Here is a 22,632-nt window from a genome sequence, read left to right on the forward strand (position 1 = left end):
TTTTATTGATGAATTTTCTCATTACATTTGAAAGATATTTGAATTTCATGTAGTCTTTGCAACTTCAATTAGTAATATCTTTATTTGAACTGTCCAGCAAGCCTATTAGTTGTCTACCAATGACATACAAGATTATGAGACTGGATGCATAACCAAAAGAAGATATCACACCACTTGAAAGCCAGAACATAAGGTATAGTGTTAATCGTAATGCAGCTCCAAGGGTTTGCTCCCAACTCCGCGTCAATCAGTGTGATGAATACAAACTGCACTTGGTGGACCATGACAACGTTGGAATATTGCATTATATATCTTCTTAGCAATAGGCCTCTAAGAGAAAACTTACATGCACATGCACTGACTTGGATAAATTGTTCAAGCTGCACTTGGTGGATGATGATACTGTTGGAATGTTGCATTGTATACCTTCTTAGCAATAAAAAAATAATGTGCAGGAATGGCGTATTCAAAGAACTGCACATTTTGAAAGGGATGAGTGAACTCCCAACCGTACCATATCACTACATCTATAAATTGAAAAAAAAAAAAATAATTATTCGAGAAACTGTAACTTCATCAATTAATAGCAATACAGTATTCATATAAATAAATATAAATACTTATGAATTAGTTATTAATATTCAGTATACATGTATATATATTTTTTAACATTTCATTAAACATTTCCTGATTCTATCAATTACGATTAATTACCTTAAATGTTGTTTCGGAAATCGGTACCAATTGGGAGAGTCGCACACGAAACACTTATTTCTGTACGTGATGTCAGCAGATAATTATAATAACAGTAAAAAAAAATGCACAAATAATTATAATAGTAAAAAAAGCTATAAAAAACAAATTGCGACATTCAACGAACACTAGAACTCGAAAGACAATAGCAACCATGTGTTATTAATTAGCTATTCAGTATTTTCTTTCTTTTTCTACATTTCAATAAACATTTTGGGCTAAATATTTAGTACTTGGTGCACCCGCTCAACACTCGCCGACACGGCAGTGATTGACGGGTGCTGACTCCGACCAGTGTCACGTGTTATCCTGAACGTACGGAAACATCTGGCACGCGTGTCATGTCTCCGTATGTTCATGTTACGAACTTCGCTGTTAGAAATGTCACGTGGTGTTAATATTTGATTAGCAGATTATTTAATTTTATCGATGCGTAATTCAAATCAAAAAAAGAAAAAGAAAATAAAATAATCCCCCTATTTGCGTATTCGATTGTTAGTGACTTACTTTTTGGTTTCCCTTAGTTGAGATTGGTCTCTGTTGTATTGGGTGATTTTTTCCTGCGAAATATAAGTTCGAAAATGTTGGGTTGTTTAGAAAATATAATTCGATTGATGAGGTGAGTGGTTTTCTGTCGTGTCAGCATTTCTGTTGACGGGCATTGGCAATTTTCAGCTGAAATCGTGTAGTTATCATTGATTGCTCTTCAACTGATGATTTATTCCTGCAAAATATTAGTGCGAAAGTGTTGGATCGTTTAAAAAACATAAATCGAATGATAAGGTGAGTGATTTCTGTCCTTTTAGCATTATCCGTTGACGGGCATCAGCAATTTTCGGTGTTGCACATGGTGTTAATTTTTGTTACAAATAATATGCTAATTACTTGTTTTTTCATGTTCGGGCAGAAAGGCAGGGGATCTGGATCCCCTAACCCCTGTCTAGTAATGTACGGCCGAGAAGAATCAGGGGTTGCACGTGGTGTGAATTTTTTTTAAAAATTTGCCATATGGCCTTTTCTTTTTCTTCATTTCAGCTCGACCGATTTTGTGGGGGGGATGCGGGGGTTAGGGAAGCCCCTACCAAAAATTAAAACAAAAAAAAAACCATTTGTTTACTTGCATCAGCAATTCTCGTTGTTAAGGCTCGCGAAACAGTCTAGTAATGCACGGGCGAGAGGAAGCAGTGGTTGCATGTCAGTGTGAATTTTTGTTACTTGTTTTTTTAAAAATTTGCCGTTTTTCTTTTTCTTCATTTCAGCTCCGCTTTTGTATTGTCTCGTGACATATTGCAGTCCCCGAATAACGTGCATTTTTTAACTTTCTTTTTAAAAAATTGCCATTTCCCGTTCGTTCTATTTTTCTTTTTGATTTTTCACGTTGTTGATTTACAATAAAAATTGATTTGCTTTTCCGTTACTATCGTGAAATATCCTTGAAAATACTGTTTTGTCTTTTTCCCCCCCTTTTCAGCCAATCTCATTGTTAATGCTCGTAAAATATAGCCTAGAAAAACGTGCATTTTTCTTTGTTTTATTTTTAATAATTATTCATTTGCCGTTCCTTTTCTTATGCGAAAATTACCTTTCCCCTTTTTTTTCCTTCTTCTTTTCGGCTCTATCCCACTTATTCAAATGTCATGTGACATTTTGTGATCCACGAAAAACTTGTATTTTTGGAACTTGAATTTTTAAAATTATTGGATTTATCCTGTTTTCAGCCGCCGTATTTGTTGCTGTGCCATCCGTCGGCCGAGGAAAATAGCGGTAACGCAGTGAGCGGGCGGAGTCACAATCCGTTAATCACTGCTTTCCCCCTCTTCTCCTCGCCGCCATTTTGAAGGGTGCACCATAAACTAAATTTTTACCGCATTTCCTGGTTCTATCAGTTATAATAAATTATCTTAAATGTTCTTTTGGAAATTGGTACAGTTGCAATCCACATATATCGCAGGCGAAACACTTATTTCTGATACAAATAGAAAAAAAATACACAAATAATAGTAAAAAAAAAAAACTACGTAAATCAAGATTTCTACGTTCAATGAACACTAGAAGTTGAAAGACAGTAGCAACTGCGTGGTAACAACTTTATAAGCGTTGGGTATGCGCATTATTACTCAGTTAGTAAAACTGAGTGAGCTGGCTACAGATCGCCAATTATTCCCAGCGCCCTCAGTTTCATGCCCTGAAACTGAGGGCGCTGGGAGTAATTGAGCAAGTGTCCACTCTGTATCTTACTTCTCCTTGGACAGAATGAAGTTGCCGATTCTCAAGCAAGAAACTGCGCATGCGCACAGCACTTCCCCTACATTTTTCGTGTAAGTGTTGATCTGAAAGAGGTAAAAAAAAAAAATTTATGCGAAAACATCTTTGGCGCCACTTACTAAATTTTCTTACTGAAGTAAAACCGATTGATAACGAAAATTATGCAAATAACAAAGATTTTAATAAGTGAGGAGTAGCCCCAACCTGTACTTTGGTGAAATGTTACAGACAAGTTGCGGACTGAAGTGGCAGTTACTTGTGAACTAGAAAGTGGTAAATTTATTTCATATAAATAGACACATACAGAAAATGTGTATGCATGTATTTCTTTGCATAGGCCCATTCATATTTTTAATTCCAATAAAGAAATGAAAGTAAATTTATAGTTAAGTTTAGGTTATTTATAGTTAAGTTAAATTGAGCAAATCTCAATGTATGTAATGAGCAGAAACATATTATATGAAGCATTTTTTCAAACACACTCTTATTATTACGCACTTAGCATTAGTAGAGGCATTTGATGCAAGAAAGCAAGCTTATGCAGCATCAGCCAAAAAAAAAAAAAAAAAAAAAACCCTTCCACTTCACCCCTCCGTTCGTTCGAAATACCTGTCCAACTGAGCCATAAATTTATTTAGGCTATCAACTTCCACAACAAGGGATGGAAGTCTGTTCCACCAACCAACTACCCGCTGGCTAAAGGCAAATTTCCGCACATCTATCCTACATCTGTCTTTCCTCAATTTCAATTTATGCCCTCTCAGGTGATTATTCTGAGCAAGAGGCAGTATCCCATCAGCATTGGGCATGCTCAAACCATTCAAGGCTTTGTACACCTCTATCAGATCACCTCGCCGGTGCCTGGTCTCCAAGCCTTTCTTCGTAAGAGCAACCCTTCGTTCCGTTCACTAACCTTGTTGCCCTTCTCTGTACTCGTTCCAGCAGCTCTACATCCTTCTTGAAATGAGGCCTCCAGACCTGTATACAGTACTCAAGGTGTGGCCTGACCATTGCCTTATACAAGAGAATAATCACCCTCCCTATCCCTGCTAGAAAAATTCCTGTATATCATTGATAAGACACCATGAGCTACTCTTGCAGCCCATCTGCACTGCTCAGAGAACTTCATATCTGCCTGCACAATTACCCCCAGGTCCTTTTCATTCTCTACCACTGTCAATGTAATACCACAGAGTTGATACGTTGCTCTGGGGTTGCTGTTTCCCATATGTAGTACTTTACATTTGTCAATGTTAAACTTCATTTGCCACCTCCTGGCCCATCTGCTCAACCTTTCCAGATCCTGTTGCAGCAGCATAGCATCAGTAGTGTCCTTAATAACCCTGCCAACCTTTGTATCGTCTGCAAACTTGGAGATTAAGCTTGATATACCATCATCAATATTATTTATAAATACAGAAAACAACAATGGACCCAACGTTGAACCCTGAAGGACTCCACTAATAACATTAGTCCACGATGAGCAGTGTCCATTAATTACCACTCTGTCTTCTGCCACTCAACCATCCCTTTATCCATAGCAACAATTTGCTACCAATGCCACACTGCTCCAATTTGTGCAGCAGTCTTCCATGTGCAACAGTAAGCCTTTCTAGTGTAGATGCACTGAGGCCGGCCTCAGTGTAGTTGCACCGAGACCGGCCCGAATCAACTGATGCTTTTCAAAATCGATGCTACGATCTTGAGGCAAAATATGAGCAGCGTCCCTAAAATTTGTTTCTAAGTTTCTGGATTAACTAAGTCAAAAAAAAAAAAAAGGCCAAATAGCTAACTACACCCGGTATTCCCAGGTGGTCACCCTCACAAGTACTGACCGGGCGTAATGCTGCTTAACTTCGGTGATCGGAGGAGAACCGGCGTATTCAGCCTAGTACTATTTTATTTACATCGAATTGTGTACATTCAATTTACATTTTATATACAGATCTTTTTACAACATATACATTATTTACATAGGACATTAGTAACTTTTAATCATTAACATTTCCTGTTTTCATTATTGCTATAAATTTGCATATTTTTTTTTTTTTTTTTACATTGGTAGTTCTCACATGTACAGTTCAGATATATTCCTCTTCTGTATTGTGTTGCTCATATTGGACAGATTATATATTAATTGTTTGTATATTATTCCATTGTTTTGTATTTATACAGGTTCTTTCTCCTTTATATAACTTGACCATATTTTTTATTCTAATTTACACATAAGCTTTTTGATTGCTATTTTTAAACTACCTTGAACATGATTTTCAAAGTACAAATTGTTATTGAGATCTTATGTTATACTATACATTCGTGCTAATTAACAATCCTTATTGAAATACACATCCTGATTTATCATATACCTATAATGTTTCTTAAGATACATCAATTTATTAGTTTCATTGTGTTACATTATCTTATTTCTTAGTTTAACTTTTATTAATTCAGTTTTCACATTTAAAGACATTTATGGCATTGTGATGATTAATTTGCGATTGGTTTGTATTTGTAACTGTCTTGCTCTCCAGAGAGGACTCCTGTTTTGTGCCATTCCCTCGAGGTTATTGCTTTCTTGTAGATGGTATCATGAGTGATTTCTTTGAGATATTTGTTTACTTTCATCAATATGTTTCCTGCTTCATTTCTCCCGTATATTTCGTCACATCTGTGCGACCATATTGCGTACATTGTAATGATTATTATGATCATTTTTGTTGTTTCTATTCTTCCATCTTTTAACCAGAATACAAGTTTTTCGGTGACCATTGACGATGAAGAGATCAGTGGAGTCACTACGTTCCATATTTTAGATGTGACGTTGCAGTATATCATTAGGTGGTGTATTGTTTCTGGCTCGTTGCAGAAGTTGCATTTGGCTGGACCGTAGATAGGTATGCCTTTTGCAACCAGCCATATTCTGGTTGGCAGACATGCGTGATGAACTTTGTAGAAGAAAGTTTTATATTTTGCGTTTATGGGTAGTTTAAATAGTTTTCTTAATACCGGTGATAGAGCTATTCTTCCCCTTTCTATTTCCCGATGTTGTGGTGGTGGAAGTGTGGCTCTTGTTAATTTGATATATGCATTGGATGGTTTTGCTTCTAGTAGTTGGATGATTCCTATTTTTTCTTGTATGTATTCATATCCCTCAGCTATTTCTCTGAACATACGTGGCGTCCGTTTTAGCCTAATTTCCAAGTTGCATATGAATCTGTGTGGTAGCAACTTTTGCATAAACAAGATGACATATTCACCCCAACCTTTCTGACTTTTATATGCTCTTTCTGAGATTTTTGCCTTGTATATTAAACTTTTGACATGTATGTTAATTAGGCCAAGGCCCCCTGCCTCAACATCATGATACAATGTTGACCTTCTCATTGGTTCATAAGAAGATCCCCATATAAATTTTGCACATTCCCTATGAATTTTATCGGTATATTCGCCGTTGTAGGGAATATGACTCATTTTATACCAAACTTTCGATAAGATATATCGATTGCAGAGTCGAGTTTTGCCTCTAAGGGATAATTTTCTGTATTTCCATTTGGATATCTTTTTGCAGATTTTATTATGTAATGTTTCCCATTGTTTGTTGTAGCATTGTTCATCACCTATAGTTATTCCTAATATTTTAAATTCTTTTTTAATGTTTATTTCCCCTGGTATAGTTGGAGTTTGTTTCCATTTCCCTATTTGCATGGCATTTGTTTTCCCCATGTTTATCTTTAGGGCTGTTGCCTTTTCAAATCGTTCAAGAGTGCTAAAGATTTCGGGCACTGATTGCGCCGTCGTTACAGTCACAGTGACATCATCCGCGTATGCCAGTATTTTTGTCTGGTTTTCTTTGCTGAGGTGCGTTCCTTTTATTTTTTTATTGTTCTGTATTGATCTTATCATTGGCTCAATAACTAGGGCGAACAGAATCATGGACAAGTTGTCACCCTGTCTTACCGAGCATCGAATGGGAAATGGTGCGGAGAGTTTTTTATTTATAAGCAATTGAGATTGGGCATTTCTATACATTAATTTTACCCACTTTTGAAAGCCAGTCCCAAACCCTGCAGCTTTTATTACGTTTTCTAGATAGTCGTGACTGATTGTGTCAAATGCCTTCTCAATATCGAGCCCTAGGAATAAGCAGGGCAGTTCAGCAGTATTGTAGTATTCGTAAATACACCTGGCACTTAGGATAGTATCTTCAATTCTCCTTCCTTTTATTCCACATGTTTGAGCGTCTGTGATTATTTTATTTATGTGCCTTTGCAGTCTTGATGCTAGGATTTTAGAGATTATTTTAAAATCTGTGTTAAGCAGTGTAATGCCTCTCCATTGGTTGATTGTATTCAGTTTACCTTTATCTTCTGTTTTTGGAATGCAGCAGATATATCCTGTGTTGAAGTTCTGTGGTGTTTTTTCTGTTTCTTGCATGGCGTTTAGCATTTTAACGAACAAGTTTTCAAACATGTGGAAGAAGGTTTTATAGAACTCCGTTGTGAGTCCATCTTCTCCAGGTGATTTGCGTGCTGGGAGCATCTTTACTGCCTTTCTGCATTCTGCGGCCGTTATTGGGCTGTCAATTTCGTCGGCATCTACCCTTTCTAATTTAGGGATTAACGACAGGAATTCTCTTGCTTCTTTTTCGCTACTGGGTTTTGTGTCAAATAATTTCCTGTAATATTCATGAAATGTGAATATAATATCAGCATCTTCTGTGACTTCTTTTCCTTGGTGGATAATTTTTTGAATGGTTCTCTGTTTACATCTCTCAGCTTCGAATAGCCATGCTGCATTTGTTTTCCCTTTATCATTTTCTATAGCTTTTAGGCGAGCTCTCAGCCAAGCTCCTTCTATTTCAGTGTTTTCAATTTCTTTTAGTTTCCCTTTTAGATTCGCTATAGCTAGCCTGGTGCTTGGTAGTAATCTGTCACAGTTATATAACGTTTTCATTTCCATAATGATTTGCTTTTTCTCTTGATTTTTCTTCCTTTTTAACTCTTTTCCAAATTTGATTGCTGTAATTTTAACTTTTTTCTTGAACATATGCCAAGCTGTTATCGGGTCAGTGTTTAGACTTGCTTCTTCTACCAAATTCTTTATCTCATTTTTAAAGTGGTCGTTGTCTATGATCCGTTGATTGAGTTTCCAAAGAGGATAATTCCTGTTTATGAATTTTTCACTTTTGGTACTACTGCTGGTAATCTTTGCTTCTACCAAATGGTGGTCACTAAATGACACTGGCACATGCTTTATTGCTAGTATTTTAATCCCACGATGTTCCGGGAAATACACCCTGTCGAGCCTGGAGGCATTGGTTGGGGAGTGGAATGTGTATTCTTTACTGTTAGGATATAGATATCTAAATCCATCTTTTAAATTAAGACTTTTGAATATAGTAGAATGTATGAATTTTGGAGTATTTGTTAATTTTTCCTGATCTATTTCTGTGTCTTCCAGGAAGTTTATGTCACCTGCAACAATAGCAGCGTGTTTGCTTGAGAGTTCTTCTTTTAATTTGCTCCAGAAATGTTTTTTTTGGTAGTGTCTAGTTGGGGCGTATACGTTGATGACAGAAATCACTTCATTTTCCAAAGCGATTTGAACTTTGGTCACTCTATGTTCAATTAGTGTTTGGTGGGAAAGAACACTAAGGTTACTTCTTTTCCTGACCAGTGTTAATAGGCCCCCTACTGAGTTGTTTGCTGATGGTTCAATAATGACATGGTAGTGCATTTTAATCTTATTTTTAAAGTTGAGACTGACATCTTTGTCCTTTATACAAGTCTCTTGTATTAACATTATGTCAATATTTGAGTTGTATAGTATATTTGTTAACAGTTTCTGCGATTCTGCGCTGTTTAGCCCATTACAGTTGAGTGATGTTATTTTTAAATTTTTTTCCATTATGTGGTTGTTTAAGGAATTTCAGTGATTTGTTTGCTGTTTTTCCCCTTTTCACGTTTACCTTTTACTATGGTTGGGGTGAATTTAATTTTTCTTCTTCTTTCTGGCGACTTTTTTACTGGTTCTGTTTTCTTGGGGGTTAGCGTGTCCTTTGTCTCTTGATTTGTTTCTGAAACTTTTATTGGGTTGTTTGTTGTACATCCATTTCCTTGTGGTGTTTGTCCAGAGGATTTTCTTCATTATTCGTTTCTTCTTGTCTATCATTAACTTCCCCTTCTTCTATTTCTTTTTTTGCTGTTTCTCTGTCTTCATCTTCTGCTACTTCCTCTACTACCAGTTTGTCAACTTTTGGATTCTGGCCTCTGTATTCTTTTTCTTCCAATACTTCCGAATCATTTTTATTTCCCGTTTCTGCGATGCACTCCGTTTCTTGGACATCATCGATATTGCAGGTATCTCTGTCTTCACAGAAGTCGTTTTTCAAGTTTTTTGATATCATGGCTGCATAAGTGCGGCCGGTGCAGTTTTCCGCTTCGTGGCCTATTTTATTACATTTCACGCATTTTGGTGCAGTGCACTCTTTGCGAAGGTGCCCTATTTTTTTGCATCTAAAGCAGGACGGGGGTCTTCCGGCTATGACTACAACCCCAGTCATTTTCTGCACCCTAATGACATAGGGTATATCTGTGACCTGTACTTCTTCATTAAGGTCTATTAAAATTTTCTTTTTGTTACTGAGAATGTGGGACCATTCTCTGTCCTTGTTGGTAGAAATATTCTCGAGGTATTTTATGGTCCCGAATTTCTCAAAATGCATCGCCACTAGGCGGTTCGGGGTTTGGGGCGGGAGCCAATGGACGACGACCTCAATTTTCCGAGTCTTGTTTATCGGAATAATATTGCACGTAAGACCACGAACAGAAATGGTCTTAAGATTACAGAAATTTTCTTTAATATTATGCTCTTTAAAGGAGATGATGAAAACCGAATTATATTTTACAGATCCCAGGTGACAAACATCAGAACCTTTAACCTTAACTTTCAGGCTGGAAATTATGTCTGCTTCCGAATATGGGGCTCCGCTTGGGTCACATCGGAGAATGCAGGATTTACTCCAGTCAAGGTCGATTGGAATGTTTAACGAGTCTAACAGCTCCTTGGTTGATAAGACTTGCTGCGATTTCACTACACTCCCGGTGGTTGTTTTCGACATAACTTTACGGGTGGTCTTAACTTCCTTACTTACTCCTTTGGCCATTGTAGCTTGGAACGGTGGTAAACCAGAGGGGTTGCCGAGCCACACCCTTTGAAAGACTGCACCAGCCAATTGATCCCCACAGCAGGGGAGAACGGGAAACACACGTGTGCACTGGTCAAGATCATCCAGCGGACTGGTGTATTCAGCCTACGGGTGGTCTTAACTTCGTTACTTACTCCTTTAGCCATTGTAGCTTGGAACGGTGGTAAACCAGAGGGGTTGCCGAGCCACACCCTTTGAAAGACAGCACCAGCCAATTGATCCCCACAGCAGGGGAGAACGGGAAACACACATGTGCACTGGTCAAGATCATCCAGCGGACTGGTGTATTTAGCCTAGTATGATAGTTGGCTGGTAGAAGAGCCTGTAATAGGACTACTTGTGGCTGACTTTCCTCTTCCATGGATTTCATAACGTTTCCTATCGGAAACGCCATGAAATATCGGTTCTGTTACATGGAATCTAAGGCAAGAATTCGTCTAATTCGTACTGCTGGAACTTTAGAAGCAGCTACATAACTGAACACGCGGTAATAATAATAGAAATAATAATACGCGTTCGAAACAGAATTTGGAGGGGAGGGGGGGAGAGGAAATAATCCTCGTGAGCAAAGAGGCTGACCTGGTTACGAGATTAGGGCACATCGTCAGCGTCCAGTCTAAGGCTATTACCGGTCTCACTCACTCTCCTAGTATCTATCGGCAAGTGATTACTGAGAAAAAGGTGCTGTGGTAAGTTCGACGCCCTACGGTGCGACAGCGCTATGCATCCCTGTAAATTACGCTTAATTCCCGCAAACTAAATTACACGGAGGCCGGCCTCAGTGTAGTTGCACTGATGTTTTTGAAAATCGATGCTGTGATCTTGAGGAAAAATATGAGCAGCATCCCTAAAATTTGTTTCTGCATTAACTAATGTCAAAAAAAGGGCAAAAAGCCAACTACACCCGGTATTCCCAGGTGGTCACCCTCCCAAGTACTGACCGGGCCTAACGCTGCTTAACTACGATGATCGGCCGAGAACCGGTTTATTCAGCCTAGTACTATTTTATTGGTTTCTATATACATACTTTGGATATACCAGCTTATGATACAAATATAAATTACAATATATACATTATTTACAAATTACATAGTATCATTTTCTGTTTCATTTTGTTACATACATTTTTTTTTTCACATTCTATTTTCCTTTTCAGGTTACATCCTCGCCTGAGAGTTGCGTTTCTTATTAGCATACGTTTTATTTACTTCCATTTGATTGACCTTCTTATATTGCACTACAGTCCTGAATTTGTTTTGGCTCATGTGATATGGTCTCTATACGTGAGGCTTGCTCACATATTTCCTTTTTATTTTGGTACACTTTTCCATTTTACTATACAGTTTGTTGATATTTGAATTTTTTATCAGTAGAACGGATATGTCCTACACTTATGATGTATACTAGCTTGTTATATAAATATACATTACATTATTTATAAGTTACACTCATTAGGTATACCAGCTTGTTATATACATTACATTATTTATAAGTTAAACTCATTAGGTATACCAGCTTGTTATATAAATATACATTACATTATTTATAAATTACACTCATTAGGTATACCAGCTTGTTATGTAAATATACATTACATTATTTATAAATTACACTCATTAGGTATACCAGCTTGTTATGTAAACATACATGACATTATTTATAAATTACATCGTATCATTTTCCATTCCAATTTTTCCATACCTTCATTTGTCAGATAACATCTTTTGTTTTTGTTTAACATATTATTGCTTTACATTCATTTACATTTAGCTCTACTTCACGACACCAGGTTACATTATTTCAGTTTTAACTTATCTCTCTTTTTTGTTTACATATAAAGCGAATACACAAGTTGTGTTGCTCATATTGGACACTTTATATATTAATGGTTTATATATTGTTCCATTGTTCTGTATTTATACAGGTTCTTTCTCCTTTATATAACTTGACCATATTTCTTTTTTATTCTAATTTACACATAAGCTTTTTTTTTTATTGCTATTGTTAAACTATATTGTACATGATTTTTAAAGTACAAATTGTTATTGAGATCTTATGTTATATATACATTCGTGCTAATTGACAATCCTTATTGAAATACACATACTGATTTATCATATACCTATAATATTTCTTAAGATACATTAATTTATTAGTTTCATTGTGTTACATTATCTTATTTCTTTGTTTAACTTTTATTAGTTCAGTTTTCACATTTAAAAACATTTATGGCATTGTGATGATTAATTTGCGATTGGTTTGTATTTGTAACTGTCTTGCTCTCCAGAGAGGACTCCTGTTTTCTGCCATTCCCTCGGGGTTATTGCTTTCTTGTAGATGGTATCATGAGTGATTTCTTTGAGATATTTGTTTACTTTCATCAATATGTTTCCTGCTTCATTTCTCCCGTATATTTCATCGCATCTGTGCGACCATATTGCGTACATTGTAATGATTATTATGATCATTTTTGTTGTTTCTATTTTTCCATCTTTTAACCAGAATACAAGTTTTTCGGTGACCATTGACGATGAAGAGATCAGTGGAGTCACTACGTTCCATATTTTAGATGTGACGTTGCAGTATATCATTAGGTGGTGTATTGTTTCTGGATCGTTGCAGAAGTTGCATTTGGCTGGACCGTAGATAGGTATGCCTTTTGCAACCAGCCAGATTCTGGTTGGCAGACAACAGTGATGAACTTTATAAAAGAAGGTCTTATATTTCGGTTTTATTGGTAATTTAAATACTTTTTCTAGTACTGGTGATAGTCTTATATTTCCCCTTTGAATTTCCCTGTGTTGTGGTGGTAGTATAGTGCTTCTTATCATTTTTGTGTAGGTCACTCTTGAGTTTGTTTCCAGAATTTTCCCGAGATCTATTCTGTCTTTTGCATACTCTTCACCTTCCACAATTTCTCTGAACATTTCTGGTATTCTATTTATTTTTGCTTCCAGTGAGTAGGCATATCTGTGAGGGAGTAACTTTTGTTTAAACATTAGTACATAAGGTGTCCACCCTTTTCCTGAGTTTTGGGCTTTTTCTGCAATTTTGGCATTGTTTATTAGTGTTTTTATGTGGATGTTAATCAGCCCAAGGCCTCCAGCTTCATTGTCGTGAAAGAAGGTTGACCTTCTCATTGGTTCGTAGGATGAATTCCAAATAAACTGGGCGCATTCTCTATGAATCCTGTCTGCATATTTCCCATTGTATGGGATGTGTCCGATCAGGTACCATAGTTTGGACATTATATACTGCTTGCACACTCTTGCCTTCCCTTTTACTGAGAGATGTCTTCCTCTCCAGGTTGATAATTTTTGGGTCACTTTCTTGCACAATGCTTCCCATTGGTTAGCGTAACATTCTTCTTCACCTAGTGTGATTCCCAGTATTCTAAATTCGTTTTCACTCTTTATATTTTCAGGCAAGGTGGGTGTTTTTTTCCACTTTCCGATTAGTGTTGCGTTTGTTTTCCTTTCATTTATTTTTAGGCCGCTCGCCTTTTCGAAAGCTTTCATGATTTTTAGTATTTCATTTACAGATTGAGCCGTTGTCACTGTCACCGTGATATCGTCAGCGTACGCCAGGACCTTAGTTTCTCTCTCTTCGCCTATGCGCGTTCCGCTAATTTTTTTGTTTGATTGGATTGACCTTATCAGTGGTTCTATAGCCAAGGCAAACAGAATCATTGACAGGTTGTCACCTTGCCTAATGGAGCATTGGATATTGAATGGGGCAGACAGCTTTTTGTTAATTATTAATCTTGATTGAGCCTTATTGTACATCATTCTTATCCATGTTTGGAACCCGATTCCGAATCCTGTTGCTTTTATAACTTTGTGTAGGTACTCGTGACTGACTGAATCAAAGGCTTTTTCTAAGTCTATTCCCATTAGAAGGCAACGTTTTTCAGTTACTTTGTAATATTCATAGATGCATCTTACTTGCATTATGGTGTCTTCTATTTTTCGCCCCTTAATTCCGCATGTTTGGGCATCAGTGATTATTTTCATCAAGTGGATTTGTACTCTTGACGCTAAGATTTTTGACAAGATTTTGAAATCTGTGTTCAGAAGAGTAATTCCTCTCCACTGGTTTATGTCTTTTAGTTTTTCTTTATTCTCGGTTTTTGGGATGGTACATATGTATCCTAGGTTAAAATCTTGGGGTGTATTTTTTGTTTTTTCTATTGCTATTATCATGTCAACAAATTGGTCTTCAAATATGTGGAAGTATTTCTTGTAAAATTCAGCAGTGAGTCCGTCTGGTCCGGGTGATTTTTGTGTTGGGAGTTTCTTGATTGCTTGTCTGCATTCTTGTATGGATATAGGTTTGTCAATTTCTTCTGCTTCATCTGTTTTTAATTTATTTAACAGCTGTAAGAAAGTATCTGATTCGGTCTCGCAGCTGTGTTTTCTTTCAAATGTTTCCGTGTAGTGATTGTGGAAGATTGCTATAATATCTGCATCGTTTTTGTACGTTTCATTGTTTTTTGTTATGGCTTTTACGGTTCTTTTCTTGCATCTTTGTTTTTCAAATAGCCAAGCCGCACTGCTTTTGCCTTCATCATTTGCTATTGTCTTAATCCTAGCCCTAAGCCATGCACCTTCTATTTCTTTCTTTTCAATTTCTTTTAGTTTTTCTTTAAGTTTTGTTCTTTCAATTGTGCTTTTAATATTTCTATGTGGTGTGTAGGTTCTTTGTAATTCTTTTATTATGTTTTTCTTTTCTTCGTTTTGTTCATGCTTCATTTGTTTCCCCAGTTTTATTGCCATTTTCTTTACCTCCTGTTTAAATCTGTTCCATCCTTCTATTGGGTTTTCAGTATTTTTTGTTTCTCTGCTGATTTTTTTGATTTCTGTTTGAAAATCGTTTTGTAGAAGGAGACTTGCATTCAGTTTCCAGAGCGGATATTCCCTGTTTACAAATGCCCTTTCTTGGCCTTCATTTAATAGCTTAACTATCAGCATGTGGTGGTCAGTGAAGGAAACTGGTGTATGCATGACGTTTCCTACTGTGATCCCCAGGTGGTCTGGGTAGTAAAGTCTATCAAGTCTGGACGCGTTGTTTGCAGAAAAGAATGTGTATTCTTTCTGTGTTGGGTGTAGTGTACGGTAGGCGTCATATAAATGTAATGTTTTGAATATTTTAGAAAATGTGGGAATGGGTGTATCTGTTGCCTTTTCTTGATCCCTTGTTTTGTCTTCTAAGAAATTCATGTCTCCTGCCGCTATAATTGTGTGCTTATCTGTTAGTATATGTTCCAGTTCTGTCCAAAAGTGTTTTTTTTCGTTGTGTCTTGTAGGCCCATATATGTTGATCAACGATAAGGTTTTTGATTTCCATGTTATGTCTACTCCTAATGCTCTGTGTGGAATCAGAGTTTCGTGAGCGAGTATTTGTATATTCCGGGCTCTTTTATAAATTAGTGTTATTACTCCTGCGACTGAATTATTTTGGGCTGGTTCAAAAATAGAGATATAGTTTTTATTTAGTTTTTGTTCGAACATGGTTACTTCTTTTAAGTCATTTATCCTGGTGTCTTGAAGCATAACAATATCAGGTTTTAGGTTTACTAATAAATTTATCAATAATTTCTGAGAGTCATTGCCTTTCAGTCCATTGCAATTTAGGGATATTATTTTCATTGTTTAGGAATTAATATTTGTCTGGAGGTAAATTTGGGTTATTCTATATTTAGTGGTTTTTCTGGTTTCTTTAGTTATCCGGTTTTGCGGCTTCCTTTTCTTTTCCTTTGTCCCGCTTGTTCCTTACGACCAAGTTGGGAACGAATTTTGTTTTTTTTCTTCTCTCCGATGTTTTCTTTACTTCTTCACTTTCTTTCTCAATTTCCTTTCCTTCGGGTACGTTGGGCGTATCTAGAGGCTGTACTGATTCTGTATCGTCGTTATTCACGGCAGGTGTTGTTACCATTTGCGGCCTGCCTTCACAGGTGTTTTCTAATGGTGATTTATGGCTTGGGTTTATTTTTGGTGGGGTTAACTGTGTTGCGTCAATTATTGGTGTTATATTTGACGGGTTTTCTTCCACTAATCCCGAATCATTTTTATTTCCCGGTTCTTCGATGCACTCCGTTTCCTGGACATCATCGATATTGCAGGTATCTGTGGCTTCACAGAAGTCGTTTTTCAGGTTTTTTGATATTATGGCTGCATACGTGCGGCCTGTGCAGTTTTCCGCTTCATGACCTATTTTACTGCATTTTACGCATTTTGGTGCAGTGCACTCTTTGCGAAGGTGCCCTATTTTTTTGCATCTAAAGCAGGACGGTGGTCTTCCGCTTATGACTACAATACCAGTCACTTTCTGCACCCTAATGACATAGGGTATATCTGTGACCTGTACTTCATCATTAAGTTCTATTATCATTTTCTTTTTGTTACTGAGAATGTGGGACCATTCTCTGTCCTTTATGGTGGATATGTTCTCGAGGTATTTTATGGTCCCGAATTTCTCGAAATGCATCGCCACTAGGCGGTTCGGAATTTGGGGTGGGAGCCAGTGAATAACGACCTCTATTTTCCGAGTCTTGTTAATCGGGATAATATCGCATGCAAGGGCACGAACAGTAATTTTCTTAAGAGAACAGAATCTTTCTTTAATATTATGCTCCTTAAAGGAGATAATGAATACAGAATTAAGTTTCACAGATCCTAGGTGCCATACATCTGAACCTTTAATCTTACCTTTCAGGCTGCAAATAATATCAGATTCCGAATATGGAGCTCCGCTTGGGTCACATCGGAGAATGCACGATTTACTCCAGTCAAGGTCGATTGGAATGTTCAAGGAGTCTACTAGTTCCTCCGTTGATAGGACTTGCGGCGATTTCACTACATTCCCGGTGGTTGTTTTTGACATAGCTTTACGGCTGGTCTTAACTTCGGTACTTCCTCCATTAGACATTGTAGCCTTGAACGGTTGTAAACCAGAGGGGTTGCCGAACCACACCCTTCGGAAGACAGCACTAGCCAACTAATCCCCACAATAGCGGAGAAAGGGAAACACACGTCTGCACTGGTCAAGATCATCCAGCGAACTGGTGTATTCAGCCTAGTATGATAGTTGGCTGGTAGAAGAGCCTGTAATAGGGCTACTTGTGGCTGACTTTGCTCTTCGATGGATTTCATAACGTTTCCTATCGGAAACGCCATGAAATCTCGGTTCTGTTACATGGAATCTAAGGCAAGAATTCGTCTAATTCGTACTGCTGCAGCTACATAACTGAACACGCGGTAATCATAATAATAATAATAGAAATAATAATACGCGTTCGAAACAGAAATATGAGGGGAGGAAACAATCCTCGTGACCAAAGAGGCTGACCTGGTTACGAGATTAGGGCACATCGTCAGCGTCCAGTCTAAGGCTATTACCGGTCTCACTCACTCTCCTAGTATCTATCGGCAAGTGATTACTGAGAAAAAGGTGCTGTGGTAAGTTCGACGCCCTACGGTGCGACAGCGCTATGCATCCCTGTAAATTACGCTTAATTGCCGCAAACTAAATTACACTGAGGCCGGCCTCAGTGTAGTTGCACTGATGTTTTTGAAAATCGATGCTGTGATCTTGAGGAAAAATATGAGCAGCGTTTCTGCATTAACTAATTTTTTTTTTTTTCTGTTTCTGCATTAACTAATGTCAAAAAAAGGGCAAAAAGCCAACTACACCCGGTATTCCCAGGTGGTCACCCTCCCAAGTACTGACCGGGCCTAACGCTGCTTAACTTCGGTGATCGGACGAGAACCGGTGTATTCAGCCTAGTATGATAGTTGGCTGGTAGAAGAGCCTGTAATAGGGCTACTTGTGGCTGACTTTGCTCTTCCATGGATTTCATAACGTTTCCTATCGGAAACGCCATGAAATCTCGGTTCTGTTACATGGAATCTAAGGCAAGAATTCGTCTAATTCGTACTGCTGCAGCTACATAACTGAACACGCGGTAATCATAATAATAATAATAGAAATAATAATACGCGTTCGAAACAGAAATTTGAGGGGAGGAAACAATCCTCGTGACCAAAGAGGCTGACCTGGTTACGAGATTAGGGCACATCGTCAGCGTCCAGTCTAAGGCTATTACCGGTCTCACTCACTCTCCTAGTATCTATCGGCAAGTGATTACTGAGAAAAAGGTGCTGTGGTAAGTTCGACGCCCTACGGTGCGACAGCGCTATGCATCCCTGTAAATTACGCTTAATTGCCGCAAACTAAATTACACTGAGGCCGGCCTCAGTGTAGTTGCACTGATGTTTTTGAAAATCGATGCTGTGATCTTGAGGAAAAATATGAGCAGCGTTTCTGCATTAACTAATTTTTTTTTTTTTCTGTTTCTGCATTAACTAATGTCAAAAAAAGGGCAAAAAGCCAACTACACCCGGTATTCCCAGGTGGTCACCCTCCCAAGTACTGACCGGGCCTAACGCTGCTTAACTTCGGTGATCGGACGAGAACCGGTGTATTCAGCCTAGTATGATAGTTGGCTGGTAGAAGAGCCTGTAATAGGGCTACTTGTGGCTGACTTTGCTCTTCCATGGATTTCATAACGTTTCCTATCGGAAACGCCATGAAATCTCGGTTCTGTTACATGGAATCTAAGGCAAGAATTCGTCTAATTCGTACTGCTGCAGCTACATAACTGAACACGCGGTAATCATAATAATAATAATAGAAATAATAATACGCGTTCGAAACAGAAATTTGAGGGGAGGAAACAATCCTCGTGACCAAAGAGGCTGACCTGGTTACGAGATTAGGGCACATCGTCAGCGTCCAGTCTAAGGCTATTACCGGTCTCACTCACTCTCCTAGTATCTATCGGCAAGTGATTACTGAGAAAAAGGTGCTGTGGTAAGTTCGACGCCCTACGGTGCGACAGCGCTATGCATCCCTGTAAATTACGCTTAATTGCCGCAAACTAAATTACACTGAGGCCGGCCTCAGTGTAGTTGCACTGATGTTTTTGAAAATCGATGCTGTGATCTTGAGGAAAAATATGAGCAGCGTTTCTGCATTAACTAATTTTTTTTTTTTTCTGTTTCTGCATTAACTAATGTCAAAAAAAGGGCAAAAAGCCAACTACACCCGGTATTCCCAGGTGGTCACCCTCCCAAGTACTGACCGGGCCTAACGCTGCTTAACTTCGGTGATCGGACGAGAACCGGTGTATTCAGCCTAGTATGATAGTTGGCTGGTAGAAGAGCCTGTAATAGGGCTACTTGTGGCTGACTTTGCTCTTCCATGGATTTCATAACGTTTCCTATCGGAAACGCCATGGAATCTCGGTTCTGTTACATGGAATCTAAGGCAAGAATTCGTCTAATTCGTACTGCTGCAGCTACATAACTGAACATGCGGTAATCATAATAATAATAATAGAAATAATAATACGCGTTCGAAACAGAAATTTGAGGGGAGGAAACAATCCTCGTGACCAAAGAGGCTGACCTGGTTACGAGATTAGGGCACATCGTCAGCGTCCAGTCTAAGGCTATTACCGGTCTCACTCACTCTCCTAGTATCTATCGGCAAGTGATTACTGAGAAAAAGGTGCTGTGGTAAGTTCGACGCCCTACGGTGCGACAGCGCTATGCATCCCTGTAAATTACGCTTAATTGCCGCAAACTAAATTACACTGAGGCCGGCCTCAGTGTAGTTGCACTGATGTTTTTGAAAATCGATGCTGTGATCTTGAGGAAAAATATGAGCAGCGTTTCTGCATTAACTAATTTTTTTTTTTTTCTGTTTCTGCATTAACTAATGTCAAAAAAAGGGCAAAAAGCCAACTACACCCGGTATTCCCAGGTGGTCACCCTCCCAAGTACTGACCAGGCCTAACGCTGCTTAACTTCGGTGATCGGACAAGAACTGGTGTATTCAGCCTAGTATGATAGTTGGCTGGTAGAAGAGCCTGTAATAGGGCTACTTGTGGCTGACTTTGCTCTTCCATGGATTTCATAACGTTTCCTATCGGAAACGCCATGAAATCTCGGTTCTGTTACATGGAATCTAAGGCAAGAATTCGTCTAATTCGTACTGCTGCAGCTACATAACTGAACACGCGGTAATCATAATAATAATAATAGAAATAATAATACGCGTTCGAAACAGAAATTTGAGGGGAGGAAACAATCCTCGTGACCAAAGAGGCTGACCTGGTTACGAGATTAGGGCACATCGTCAGCGTCCAGTCTAAGGCTATTACCGGTCTCACTCACTCTCCTAGTATCTATCGGCAAGTGATTACTGAGAAAAAGGTGCTGTGGTAAGTTCGACGCCCTACGGTGCGACAGCGCTATGCATCCCTGTAAATTACGCTTAATTGCCGCAAACTAAATTACACTGAGGCCGGCCTCAGTGTAGTTGCACTGATGTTTTTGAAAATCGATGCTGTGATCTTGAGGAAAAATATGAGCAGCGTTTCTGCATTAACTATTTTTTTTTTTCTTCTGTTTCTGCATTAACTAATGTCAAAAAAAGGGCAAAAAGCCAACTACACCCGGTATTCCCAGGTGGTCACCCTCCCAAGTACTGACCGGGCCTAACGCTGCTTAACTTCGGTGATCGGACGAGAACCGGTGTATTCAGCCTAGTATGATAGTTGGCTGGTAGAAGAGCCTGTAATAGGGCTACTTGTGGCTGACTTTGCTCTTCCATGGATTTCATAACGTTTCCTATCGGAAACGCCATGAAATCTCGGTTCTGTTACATGGAATCTAAGGCAAGAATTCGTCTAATTCGTACTGCTGCAGCTACATAACTGAACACGCGGTAATCATAATAATAATAATAGAAATAATAATACGCGTTCGAAACAGAAATTTGAGGGGGCTACTTGTGGCTGACTTTGCTCTTCCATGGATTTCATAACGTTTCCTATCGGAAACGCCATGAAATCTCGGTTCTGTTACATGGAATCTAAGGCAAGAATTCGTCTAATTCGTACTGCTGCAGCTACATAACTGAACACGCGGTAATCATAATAATAATAATAGAAATAATAATACGCGTTCGAAACAGAAATTTGAGGGGAGGAAACAATCCTCGTGACCAAAGAGGCTGACCTGGTTACGAGATTAGGGCACATCGTCAGCGTCCAGTCTAAGGCTATTACCGGTCTCACTCACTCTCCTAGTATCTATCGGCAAGTGATTACTGAGAAAAAGGTGCTGTGGTAAGTTCGACGCCCTACGGTGCGACAGCGCTATGCATCCCTGTAAATTACGCTTAATTGCCGCAAACTAAATTACACTGAGGCCGGCCTCAGTGTAGTTGCACTGATGTTTTTGAAAATCGATGCTGTGATCTTGAGGAAAAATATGAGCAGCGTTTCTGCATTAACTAATTTTTTTTTTTTTCTGTTTCTGCATTAACTAATGTCAAAAAAAGGGCAAAAAGCCAACTACACCCAGTATTCCCAGGTGGTCACCCTCCCAAGTACTGACCGGGCCTAACGCTGCTTAACTTCGGTGATCGGACGAGAACCGGTGTATTCAGCCTAGTATGATAGTTGGCTGGTAGAAGAGCCTGTAATAGGGCTACTTGTGGCTGACTTTGCTCTTCCATGGATTTCATAACGTTTCCTATCGGAAACGCCATGAAATCTCGGTTCTGTTACATGGAATCTAAGGCAAGAATTCGTCTAATTCGTACTGCTGCAGCTACATAACTGAACACGCGGTAATCATAATAATAATAATAGAAATAATAATACGCGTTCGAAACAGAAATTTGAGGGGAGGAAACAATCCTCGTGACCAAAGAGGCTGACCTGGTTACGAGATTAGGGCACATCGTCAGCGTCCAGTCTAAGGCTATTACCGGTCTCACTCACTCTCCTAGTATCTATCGGCAAGTGATTACTGAGAAAAAGGTGCTGTGGTAAGTTCGACGCCCTACGGTGCGACAGCGCTATGCATCCCTGTAAATTACGCTTAATTGCCGCAAACTAAATTACACTGAGGCCGGCCTCAGTGTAGTTGCACTGATGTTTTTGAAAATCGATGCTGTGATCTTGAGGAAAAATATGAGCAGCGTTTCTGCATTAACTAATTTTTTTTTTTTTCTGTTTCTGCATTAACTAATGTCAAAAAAAGGGCAAAAAGCCAACTACACCCGGTATTCCCAGGTGGTCACCCTCCCAAGTACTGACCGGGCCTAACGCTGCTTAACTTCGGTGATCGGACGAGAACCGGTGTATTCAGCCTAGTATGATAGTTGGCTGGTAGAAGAGCCTGTAATAGGGCTACTTGTGGCTGACTTTGCTCTTCCATGGATTTCATAACGTTTCCTATCGGAAACGCCATGGAATCTCGGTTCTGTTACATGGAATCTAAGGCAAGAATTCGTCTAATTCGTACTGCTGCAGCTACATAACTGAACATGCG

The 22,632-nt window shown here is 38.7% G+C and overlaps 1 protein-coding gene, 6 non-coding genes and 1 pseudogene across 7 annotated transcripts; all 8 read right to left on the reverse strand.

The window, feature by feature from the left end:
* Positions 1–5,505: 5,505 nt before the first annotated feature.
* LOC150080330 (uncharacterized) lies at positions 5,506–6,402 on the reverse strand. The gene has a single exon (XM_090380688.1). It carries the CDS (start codon positions 6,400–6,402, stop codon positions 5,506–5,508), a length of 897 nt encoding a protein of 298 aa, XP_090236814.1.
* Positions 6,403–17,904: 11,502 nt separating this feature from the next.
* On the reverse strand, positions 17,905–18,023 carry LOC150080331 (5S ribosomal RNA). The gene has a single exon (XR_016547458.1). It is a non-coding gene; the product is annotated as a 5S ribosomal RNA (ribosomal RNA).
* Positions 18,024–18,611: 588 nt separating this feature from the next.
* LOC150080332 (5S ribosomal RNA) lies at positions 18,612–18,730 on the reverse strand. Its single transcript, XR_016547459.1, has one exon. It is a non-coding gene; the product is annotated as a 5S ribosomal RNA (ribosomal RNA).
* A 588-nt stretch (positions 18,731–19,318) lies between these two features.
* On the reverse strand, positions 19,319–19,437 carry LOC150080333 (5S ribosomal RNA). The gene has a single exon (XR_016547460.1). It is a non-coding gene; the product is annotated as a 5S ribosomal RNA (ribosomal RNA).
* A 588-nt stretch (positions 19,438–20,025) lies between these two features.
* LOC150080334 (5S ribosomal RNA) lies at positions 20,026–20,144 on the reverse strand (annotated as a pseudogene).
* A 588-nt stretch (positions 20,145–20,732) lies between these two features.
* On the reverse strand, positions 20,733–20,851 carry LOC150080335 (5S ribosomal RNA). Its single transcript, XR_016547461.1, has one exon. It is a non-coding gene; the product is annotated as a 5S ribosomal RNA (ribosomal RNA).
* Positions 20,852–21,641: 790 nt separating this feature from the next.
* LOC150080336 (5S ribosomal RNA) lies at positions 21,642–21,760 on the reverse strand. The gene has a single exon (XR_016547506.1). It is a non-coding gene; the product is annotated as a 5S ribosomal RNA (ribosomal RNA).
* Positions 21,761–22,348: 588 nt separating this feature from the next.
* On the reverse strand, positions 22,349–22,467 carry LOC150080337 (5S ribosomal RNA). The gene has a single exon (XR_016547463.1). It is a non-coding gene; the product is annotated as a 5S ribosomal RNA (ribosomal RNA).
* Positions 22,468–22,632: the final 165 nt, after the last annotated feature.

This window comes from Mastigoproctus giganteus, chromosome 9, assembly GCF_048544385.1.
Source record: "Mastigoproctus giganteus isolate SK-2022 chromosome 9, ASM4854438v1, whole genome shotgun sequence".
In the NCBI taxonomy this organism is placed as follows: domain Eukaryota; kingdom Metazoa; phylum Arthropoda; class Arachnida; order Uropygi; family Thelyphonidae; genus Mastigoproctus; species Mastigoproctus giganteus.